The sequence below is a fragment of the Anarrhichthys ocellatus genome, unplaced genomic scaffold, assembly GCF_004355925.1.
Source record: "Anarrhichthys ocellatus isolate YVR2014 unplaced genomic scaffold, GSC_Weel_1.0 scaffold24, whole genome shotgun sequence".
Taxonomy (NCBI): domain Eukaryota; kingdom Metazoa; phylum Chordata; class Actinopteri; order Perciformes; family Anarhichadidae; genus Anarrhichthys; species Anarrhichthys ocellatus.
In genome coordinates, this window is record NW_022280054.1 from 7,988,981 (window position 1) to 8,000,900 (window position 11,920).

The window sequence follows — 11,920 nt, forward strand, 5'->3', positions numbered from 1 at the left end:
ACATATATACATACACATATATACATACACATATATACATACACATACATACATACACATACATACATACACATACATACATACACACATACATACACACATACATATACATACATACATACATATACATACATACATACATACACATACATACATACATACACATACATACATACATACATACACATATATACATACATACATACACATATATACATACATACATACATACACACATACACACACATATATACATACATACATACACACACATACATGCATATATAAACTGGCCAATCAGTAGCAATGTTTATCCTGTGACTGACTAGAGGTGTGGAAATGTCTCGATTCTGAGATGCATCTCAATGCGCACTGGAAGGGCTCAGCGTTGATGCGGTGACAGAAGCTCATCAGTAGTTTGGTTTCACTTCAGCTCAGCGGGAGTCTTTAATGCGCTTTGCTGTAATTTATTGTCTTTGAGGCTTGTTTCTCTTCTCTCCTTTGTCTCGCTTCTTCTCTGATCTCCAGTTCACCAAGGCTAAGGCCTACAGAACACCGAGCATGCATGTTTTTTTTCTATTGTTTGTGTGCTGGTGTGGCTCACACAGGTACTGGTATTGAAACGGTGCAGCTTTTCATACTGACTGTTGTAGTCTCATTTTTGTAAGCACTTTCTAAATAAAGTTAAAGATAAAGATTTATCTGACTGCTCGTATTAATTCTTGAAAAACTTTCCATGTGCAGTCGTATAGATTATTGAGATGCATCGTTGATCGGTTAATCATAATTGAATTGAGGTCAGTGAAGATTCACACCTTTATTTCTAACTGAAACTACGTACCAAAAAACAACATCCATGACACATTCAGGTGAATCTCCCCTCTTGACTGAGCATTGAGCATTAACTTTTTTAACAGATGACTCTTTAACAGGACAGTCCTCTTCTGACCACTCAACTGAAGTCAATATCAACTCCCTAAATGAAACGTGTACCATTCTAATCGAGCAGACTGCCACAGGATAAGAGAGACACAGTGGGACCTTCATGAAGAATCTAGAAAGCAAAAACTCTCTGTAAACAAGATTACATGCATCGCTAATCATGCACAAAAAAAGAAAAGAAAAAGAAGAAGCATCACCCATGTGGAAAATTCTTCTGAAGAATTCAAAACAGGTTCTGCTTTTCAGCCTGTCCTTTCTGTTCAGTTAGAAACAGTAAAGCAGAGTGGAAGTGGGACCTAATAATAATGTGAGGAAACTGCTGCACAGCAAATCATCTGCTGGACTTCCTCCAATACTGTTTGTATCTAATGCAGCCTTTGTGTATCACCATCAGCCCACATAAGTGAAGTTAAGATCCGAGGACCTGAAAGATAGTAATGTTTAAGATGTCTGACAGCAGAAGGCAGTTTTTATAGTAACTGGCATCCATTACGCTCCATTAAGCAGTGGACCCCGATGCATCCGTGTGGCCATTAGAAGTGCTGCTGACCATCCGATATATCACTACAGCGTTTCTGCCCACAACAAGCTTTGGTTTCACTACGCCGTTCGACCCAGGCTCTCCATCAGCCGGGGTGACGTCACTCAGTCCGGCTAACGCAAGAAGACCACAGATGTCTTTTTAACTTAATTCGGACACTGTAGAGCTGCGAGTTCTGCTCCACTTCACACCGGTGACGGATATAGAAGTCAAAGACAAAGGCTCCAGGCGTGGATGAGATCAAGGCAGTTGTACAGGTTGTTGTATGTCAACTAACGGATATTGTTACTCTTAAACTAACAGATTTCTCAGATAACTGCTTCTAGTAACCGTTACCAATGCTTCCGTTGTGACGGTTAGTTGAGCAAAACATTCTCCCTCACAACAGGAAATCAGCAAGAATAAACAAAATGTCAGTCAGAATTAATGAAGGGAGCATCAGTTTCAGGCCAATTGATTGCAATTATAAATTCTGTGAGCCGCCAACTTTATAACCTTTAACTGCAAAAACCTTAGCAAGCGGACCTGAATTACTTATTAGGGTTGAACGAAATGACGATATATATCCTGAGTGATATTCAATGCTAAGATTCAGAGATTTTGTCATACTGTTTAGAGTTTACGGTAGGCATCACTTTAATATCTCAGGATGTAATAAACCAGTCCAATAAGGACCACTTTACAGCCATACTGGATTTTCACATTCACATACATTTGATGAAGAACCATGATTTGTCAGGTACTGTATTTATTGAATTAGCTTTAACCCAGACTCATCCCAATCTGGATGTTTTATCCATGAGTTTCTGGTGCGAGTTTCTGGAAAATATAAATGAGGTCTTCAAATTGCTTGTTTGTCCGACCAACAATCCAGAACTGAAAGTTATTATACATACAAAGATATAAAACACTTTTGTCCAACAAATTTGTAGATTATCAAGATTGTTGTCATGTAATTTCAAATCAAACCCCCCAAACCACTACGGAAGACTGAGTGTATAAAACGACCTGCAAGTGATTTGCACAACTTTCACACCAACTTACTTAATTCCCTGAGACAAACGATCAACATCAGTTTCAAAACACCGAGCTCAGCAGACAGCTACTTAAGATGGGCGAGACAGGACAGAGAAGCTAGTTAGGGTCAAGTTTGAAGGAAGTGATGACAGAAGAAACAATTCCATACTTACAGACAACACAACAACCTAGAGAAGCGCAATTAAAGAACCACAGAGGAAACTGGATTTGTCACCAAGGAGACAATGGTAGGTTTTGTATGTTGAGCAACTCCTGTAGCAAAGCGTCTAATCCATGGGGCACGCCGGCATAATGGCCTATTTATGAGTGGAAGAGGTGGGAGGACTCAGAGGGGTGAGTTGGTTCTGGGGAGGGGGTTGCAGTGTATTGTGGGTGACCAACTCACAAGGCAAGACCATGTCAATAACAGAGCGCGTGTAGTGACAGTACTGTCCAAGTGCATGTCGATATGCAACTCTTTATGACGCATGAAATGAACGCCGTTATAGATGAGAATCCCCACATGCACACCCCAATTACCTCAAATTGTTATTGCTTCTGGTGCGTGGGGTTAAGCGTGGATATTAGGAGCCCTTTGGTTGAGAGAAACGACTATAAAGAGGCGGTTTAGTTTCACACTGAAAGTGCAATAATTACAGGTATGCAGAATGACAATGGCAGTGAAAAAGAAATGTGTTTCTGCCAAGAACAATGCAGTTTAACTTAGCTATAGCGAGGCATTTGAGGCTCTTTAGAGTACACAAGTATTTCTATGCTTCATATTTGGAATTTTAAAATAGATTTTAGGGGGTAATACTGATAGCACACAGGCTGAGAGTCAGTTTATACTCTGCACTGATATCAGACTTCAAAAGAAAACCTACGTGTGCGAAGGAATTAGACAAACAAGTAAAAACATGACGAATTAGCCTCGCACAACACCAGACCCACTGTTACGAACATTACACAACACCGTGGCACGAATGCGCTATCGCAACACCAATGAGTTTCATCTTGTTATCCTTACATGGACATGTACGCAATAATATTGCTAAATGCCTGAAATAACAGCTACCGGCCTTGTTGGGACAGGAGGTCAAGACGTTGAGCATTTTCATAGAGGAGGAGGATATGACAGCAAAACTGCAAAACACCGCTCGTTCGAGCTGCATTCCTTTCCATTTACTGCCAAGGCGGAGAAAAAAAAAAAAAAGCTGGAGCCAAGGCACAAAGGAGACGTAGAGGGGGAGGCCATTTCCCTGCTTTTAAGGCTGATCAATAAAAAAAGCTCATGCAAGAGAGTGTAAGGAGAAGAGTGGAGGTTTGCCATCGCCTCCAGACGTGTGGAGCTTCTAAACCGAGCACAGGGAACTCGTTTAGATCGCAAACAGTCGCGGCGAGCAGATGCATTACACCTGTCTGCTCACGTCACACGCGCGTCAACTCTCCAGCCCGAGGACAGGACGGGTCTCTTTCAGTCACAGAGACCCCGTCTGGTGAGTGGGAGGAAGGTGGGAGTCACCTCTGACAATAACCGTGAATCACTATGCAGAGGGATGCACTTCCTGCCGCCACCTAACAATAGGATAAGATAGCCTGAAACACGGATACAGTGTTTTCTTAGCATCTATTTTATACCTTGTCAGAGGAGATGCTGCATTTTCTCAACTGGGCCAAACTGTTGAACTTTTGACTGCACTTGTGTGTCGGCATTCACATACCACTAGTATAAATGACTGAGTGGAGCTGCATTCCGGTCTTTTAACTACTATACAAGGTGACATCGACCGTTTTTGCCACAATGGAGCGACAGCAGGGGCAGAATCCGGGGCAAAAAGTAAAAACCTACAACTATCAAGACGGATGTCTCCCATCAACGGAGAGAGGAAGCCACTTTGAAGTGCATGAGGAACCCTGAATGTAGACAAAAATGCTCTACACCAATACTTTGGTGCAGTCTAGTTGCTGCAGTGGTTTGTGGTTGTGGGGGGGGAAGTAGTTTTTGAGCAACACGACAACAAAGCAGTTTGCTTATCTTCAGGGTTCACCGTTAATGTTGAACGTTAATGATTTCTGACACACTTGTCTCAATCTACATGCCCAAAGGCTTCTTTTTTTACTTGCCCCAATACAAGTAGTTTTATCAAATAAGCACATATTTAAGTAAACTCTCGTGTTTTATCCGTCCTGCTCTCAAACTTGTGGCAAAGTGTGCAAAACATGGTTGGAGTTTCTACTAATTCTATTATTTATTTTTGCTCTGCGTGCTAAAATTTCATATAAACCCGCCAATGTATTTTGTAAAGTATGTTAGCGAGGTAATCTTTGCTGATCCTTGCATTAACTTAATTAACGGCCTCATCAGCAGGGGGCACTTTTTAAATGCATTACTGTGATTGTGGCAGGATTTTCGGGGCGGCTCAAAGTGCCTCCTCTTTCCGGCTGTAATCAAAAGTTACCACGGATAAAATATGTGCAAAACAAACACAAACCCTGGACCAACCCATGTGTCGAGCTGAGATACATTGTTTTAGAACAGGCCTGCTCAAGAGGCTTGAGATAAAGAACTAGTCACACAGGTTATCAGCCCTGCACCGCTCTGTCAAGCTTTCAAATGACAAAAAGTCCTTCCTTGACATAAGTAGGAGTACTACTCGTTTTAAATGTGACAAATAAAAAACAACAAAGTCCCAGATAGGAGTGGTGGCTTCAAAAGCATGTAATTGCCAACTGCACAGGCTGTGACAGGATGTGGAATTTGTGGACATGAGCTTTCCACTGAGACAATTTGGTGTAAACCTCTGTATTCACAGAGAGAGTGGAATATAGTAGGAGAGGAGAAGGGTTAATGTGCGACATGATATGTAAACAGCAAGTTATGTGCAGCAGGGTGAGCCCGCCTGTATAGAGAATCCACCATGCTGAAGTGCCTTCGAGCAACACACCGAATTCCTTTCACATGTTCTATAAATTACCCTGACCTCTGACCTTTAGTTATGAACACACTGTTGTCTTTTTTAAGTTTTATACCATGGGTGTTTCTGCACGATAGTGGGTTAGTTTCAGACAACAATACTGAGCTTCTGCAGCCAAAAAGAGTCAACATGGTAGTGTTTGAAACAAATACAAAACCCCTGTTTTTCTGGGTCATCTGACCGGCTCAACAACCTCAGCAGCCACATTGCAGGGCTACACCTTCAGTGGGACCACGCTAACACTAAACACTTTCTGACATGCAGACCAGCAAGTTATTCACTGGAAACAAACCTGCTACACGGCGGCAAGTGTGCCCCTGTAGTCGAAACGACACCAATGAGAAACACGATACAATGTATCGGAAACAAACTGGTTCAAGAGATATTGTTGGGTCAGGGGTTGAACGGGGTCGCCTTTGTGAAAACCAGTGGCCGAAACACAAAATGTAGCCTTGGAAACACAATGAAAGATGAAGGGATTTGAGCCGCTTTTACCCACCTCATTGTTCGGCCAAAGAGTGGAGATCCTCTCCTCGTAGGCTAAGTTTTGGCTGACTTCAGAGCTGAAGCCCCGGCGTTAAAAGTCAAACGAGTGAAATGCAATAAAAAAACGGAGAAGAATCGCCGGAAAAAAGGCGCATCTACACCCGCAAAACGGGGTAGCAACTGGCGGTGTAAAGAAAGCACACCTCGACGATTTCCTGGTTGTGTGGAGCGGGAGAGGAGGAGGAGGAGGAGGGAGTAGATACAGTAGTGGAGGAGCGGGCTTGTCAACTCCAATCACTATCACACATTGGTTTCTACTAAAGAGGGGAAGTGGAGAAGAAGCGGTCTGCACACGCACACTAAAACAGAACTTCTCCTTTCACACTTTTTCTGGAGATTTAAGCTCGTGTGTCTGCGCCCGACTTTTGCTCCGCTCCGTCACTCGGTCGGTCCGTGTAGATTCACTGGAGTCTGGCCCAACCCGCCAGCTTCAAAGTAGGCTACAATCCCACGGTGCGTTCACGTGTGCCTCAGAAAACACCCAAGTTTAGGAGTGTGAGTTGTTACAAATTGAAACTGTAACATAAACATGTACTCAAACACTGTGCCTATGAGTACAATTTAGTTTAATCAGAATCAGAACCGTTTTATTGCCAAAGTATGTGTGACATACAAGGAATTTGACAAGGTGGATGGTGCATAACATTAAACAATCAACACAGTGCAAAATACAAGATATGATTTAAAAATAGAAACATATTGAAATTTACAAAAAAATAAAAAAATATGGTAAATAAACAAACAAGAGTATATTAAAACAAGTATACTGTCAAAGTGTCAAGTGTATATTAATAGGGAAAAGAGTGCAAGGCTGTTTAACGGTAAAACCTGTTCTTTGAGTATTTACATTCTCTGTTACTACATTTCATAGAGGTGATTTTACTCTTTTTTACTACTGACATGTATTTGACAGAGTTGCTCATTATTTTGAGGATGAACAGTTTGCATAGCCTATAAAACAGCGTATAAACTATGGTGCATTGTTAAAATGCCCAATAATACATGAAATAGTTCAAATGAACAGCTGCAACAATAACATGATGCTTACACATGAATGTATCTATAGCGATTAGACAAGGGCCATACTTTATTTAGCTGTTATTACTTCCACTTAAGTAAACGTGTGGTTTACCATTGAGGTATTGATACTTTTAAGTAATGACTGATAATACCAAAATACTTAAGTACTTTAATAATGATATGAAATACTTTAATGTTAAATAACTTTAACATCAATTGTTAAAGTGAGGTAAAGATTTTGAGGACCGGATTACCCATTTAATCATCAAGTAGTTCTTCATATTCTTGTATTTTAAGCAATGTATTGCATGTGTAGTCTATTGATGTAAATAAGCAAGTAAATAAACTACGCTTTGAGGCCAGATGTCCAAGTGCTGGAGCCTATAATTATTAATAAAATACAAATGCCATAAAATAGATAAACAGTGTGTAAAATTAAATAAAGTAAGACTAAAAGAAAGACTAATTTGTCCCTGTGATTTGGGACTCGAGCAACTCAATATTTTAGGTGGGGAGGGGGGTTATTATTTTATGCTGAACATATGCCAGACAGGTCACATAAACCAGCACCCCATTTTGCTCACCATTTTAGGAACAGCTAAGCACTGCAAATCAGATAGAGTGGTATTTATACACTGTTCAAGTTCTTATCTTTGGTGGTTGGTAATTCTAATTTCCAACAGCACTTGAAGGCAGCATCTCATCCATGTCAGGGGCCTGGCCAAGCCCTCCACCTCGCCCTAGTGGCGGTCGGGGTAACGTCAGGTTACTACTGTGGCTTTAGAAGTTATTCCATCGAGACTTTCTGAAGCATTTAATCATTAATGTTTCTGTAATAAAAAAAAGAATAACCACAGCTTTGATTGAGAATAGGATTTATAGAAATATTTTAGGTAAGCTATTCTGAAGTAATATTTTCTATTAACAATGAGAGGAGTTTGATGCCTCACATGGCCCAGTTTTCAACAGTGAGATAGTGTACACAATAAAAGCACTCATTCCTAATGGGGACAGACGTGGAAGAGAGGATGAGAAAGGAATGCATTACGTCTGCACGGCATGTGTAAACATCCAGAAAGCCAATATGCCTTTAGCCCCCCCACCCCCACCCCAACACACACACACTTAGACATACAAGCTGACAGCTCAGAGCAACTGTAAGTCTGGTCTTTTTTTTAGCCATGTGTCCCCTGTTAACTCTGCTGTCTACCAAAAACTCAAACAGTCCAGTAAACAGTCTCTTTTCCCCCCATCGCTGTAGATATTAACACCAAATCTTGTGCGAGCTTGTGCTCAAACATGTGTGGAGGTGTTTGTGTGATTCACTCAGTCTCAAAAAAGCTGATCTCGTTCCAACAAAGTAGCTCGTAAATAATTAGAAACAGTCATGCAGTAATTTTAGGTTCCTCCGGTGCTCCTCCCCTGAAGGGCGCAGCTTTATTTCCACTGCTTGACGTCAGTTTGGTCAACGCCATCCACAGCTGGCAGCCTAACAGAGGACCTGTTGAACATCAGTGACACTTAGGAGAAACAATACGTGTACACTGTTAAAGGTTTGAACTACATGAGAGATGTGTGCAAGTGTGAGATGAAGAAACAGAAAAATGGAAAAGGGGGAGGGACAAGCTGCTGAAGAAGCAAGATTTTGACAAAGTGAATATCTTTGGTCAACCAGGCTGAATTACGCCTCTATGTATCTCCCTGTGAGTGTGAAGATAGGCTATTATGTAAACAGACTGCACTTCTACTACATCTTACATCAGAGAGAGAGTCTAGGACTTGTTGAAGCATATACAGTCCTGAGGCAGCGTCTGAAAGCCTCCACTGCTGTTTGAATGGCAGAGGAATAAAGAGAATTATACAACTAAACTTCAATCGAGGGAACAAAGAAACAGTCTGGATCCTGAGGTTGGCAGCAGTTAGCCAGACAGGGATTAGCAGTAATAAACAATTTCAGAAGAGCCACTGTCTGCTAGTATTTCTTAAAGAAACCCAATGGACGCAGAGAACGAGTGTTGCTGTTACTCTTTTCTCTCTCCATCTCTTTTTGACAGGGAAGAAATGTGACTGGAGGAGGGTAAAATCTGTAAAAAGGACACAACTGTTCACTAAGAGGTCTGGGCTGGAGGCCAGCTTAGCAAAGGGCAGCAGAAGGATTTAAGAGAGAATCCAAATGACATGTAGGCCCTGAACTCCTCACAGGGCAAATCAGGGTCGCAACACTGACAAATCGTGCTCCATCAGAAGTATTCTGATCCTTTCCTGAAGTAAAAGTACTCATACCCCATTCTGTCTTACAATTAAAAGTCCTGCATTAAAAATGGTATCAACTAAAGGTATGTGCTTTTATCAGGTACATTGTTTACTGTTGGATTTGGTTGAGGTGGTTGAGGTGGAGCTCATTTTTAACTATTTTGCATCAGACTGCAACTAATGATTATCTTATTAATCTGCAAATTGAAATGATCAATCCATTGATTGTTTGGTTTATAAAAATAAAAAGGCCATCCCAATTACCCAGAGCCCATAGGTAAACTATCAAATACTAAAACAATTATTTTAATAATGAAATGAAAATTTGATATGCGGGCCTGGAATCCTGAAAGGTTTTTGCTTGATAAATAACTTAAATGATTATCAAAACATTTTCTGTCAATCAACTAATCAGTGAATCAACTAATGGTTTCAGCTGTGCTTAATGTTGGATACTTTCCTTTTTAAGAAAACATCATGAATTATAAGTTTGTTTTCATCTGTGAAAATCTTAATTTGTTAAGCAAATAACTAAAGTTGTCAAATGTAAAAGGATAATATTAAAATGAAAAATTAAGTAAAATACAAGTACCTCAATAACTTATATTATACATTCCACCACCGCTTTAAACAACATTAAACAAAGCATTTTTCTGAATTCAGAACTTACAATTCTGTTTTAATTTCAGTATCTATACATGAAAGGCAAATCTGCATAAATATCAAATTTAAAAGCCCCTAAAAACCCTTTGCATGTCATATCAGATATCTGCATCTGCATCAGATTAGATGATGCTTTCAAGATCCATTAAATGTTTTTCTGTTTTCAGGACACGCTGTATGATTAATTAAAATGGCTTGTCAGTCAAGCTAATGCATGGCCTGTTGGAAAACTGTATACAATACCTTTATAATCCACTAGATGGCAATATGACCTCAATATAGGTGTGTGGAACTATTGGTTTTATTTGTGCTGATGTCTATCTTGGCCAAGTCTCTCTGGAAAAGAGTCACATCAGACAAAATAATTAAACATAAAAAAGAATAAAATTAAAGTCTAATTCAATGTATTTTTGTATTTCTTATTAAAATATCAGCTGTGTTTTTGTTTCAGCATCTAAAACATCACAGATGTTTTGTGGATTAATCTGTAACTAACACATCAAGAAAATAATATATATGTGTTGTTGTTTTTTTTATATCTTAAATGCATTTCAGACACACAACAAATATAACTAAACTATCAGTAAGTTTTGATATTATATGAACATAAAAAGTGACAGCATAGAAAATATGCATTATTCCTCAGCTGTGCACCAAGGTCATGTCCTAATATTTAGAATTTGGGGGTTTACAATACATTAAAGGAATTTAATTTTCTATTACACAATTCATACATATTACACACTTTGCATTCTTTAAGCCTCTCTTTGATATTCTTTAGACTCAATATTTCATTAAAAAATTCAGTGTACACTGAAGAATTTTACAACTGAAGGGATTTGGTATATTCTCCATCACCCACCGCCAACATGGAGAAAAAGTGCTCACAGAGCATAGAAAGTTATAAACATAATGGAAAGTTTGAACATCTATTGTCAAGACAGCTGAAACAAATTCTTCTGCTGATGAGGTCCATGTGATACAGTCAAAAACTAAGTAAGTGGACCTTGAGTTGGGCTTGTTTTGCCAATTGCTGCTACCAAGGTGACGTCTCAACATTTTCATATTTATATGGGGATATAAAAAGTACACAAAATCTCATTGAAAATAAAAGTTCAATGATTTTTTTTAATTACTTAAAATAAATTTGGAATTTGGGATTCAAAGCATATTTTTGAAAACATTTTAAAATATATTTTTTTAAATAAGGTTCAAAGTGGGAGCTTAACAGCAGCCCACTGCTTCTAAATACTTAGATGGACCAAATCCAGAGGTCAGATTTCATGTAGCCTACTAGTCTGTCTAGATTGTAATGAAGTTTAAGTAAAATAAAAATGTCTTATGGGCGGGGTTTGCTTGGGGAAATTTGGATTTATGACCTATACAATCCTGACCTGATTCTAGTCCTGGAACATCACCAGACATAATGTAAGGCCACTGAATGATGTATGTAGAGCCTAATAAAAGTCCTTATCATCTCCGGGTAAATGTGTATATGGAAACACAATTTTAAATGTCATTTTCAAAAAGCCCAGCTCTAGTTTGGCTCTCTTGTTTGTAAATAGGCCCGGGTCTACATGCAGCAGCTACACCTGATCCCTCTTGTTTTGGCTGCACCGACTGTGTCCTCGCAGTTACTGTCATTCACACTTAAAGAGAGATGAGTGAAGGCAGTGTTTGTGTGTTTACGAGGCTGATACCCTCTCTTCCTCCTCCACCACTACCACCCCCTCATCTCCTCTCTCTCTCCACCTGGCCTGGCGGCTCTGACACCCGGACCGCGGCTCTGCTTGAAAACAAACTGCGGCTGCTCCGGTTCCCGGGGCCCCGATCGATGCGCTGCAAGGTGTCGCGTTGCCCGGAGGCTCGAGTATCGATGCATGGCCGATCGCTATCATAATCACACTTCCCCCCTCTTATCGCTTACCTACTGAATAAAACATCTGCCTTCCTGCTCATGTTG

General features: G+C 40.0%; 1 protein-coding gene across 2 annotated transcripts in view; it reads right to left on the reverse strand.

Annotated features, from left to right (window-relative positions):
* Nucleotides 1-6,424, reverse strand: part of vaspb (vasodilator stimulated phosphoprotein b) — a 23,528-nt gene extending 17,104 nt beyond the window's left edge. For both annotated transcript variants that reach the window (XM_031860648.1, XM_031860647.1), the window contains exon 1: nucleotides 5,975-6,424. In XM_031860648.1, coding sequence (XP_031716508.1) covers nucleotides 5,975-5,979 — 5 coding nt within the window. In that variant the 5' untranslated portion in view covers nucleotides 5,980-6,424. The remainder of the gene's footprint in view (nucleotides 1-5,974) is intronic.
* Nucleotides 6,425-11,920: the final 5,496 nt, after the last annotated feature.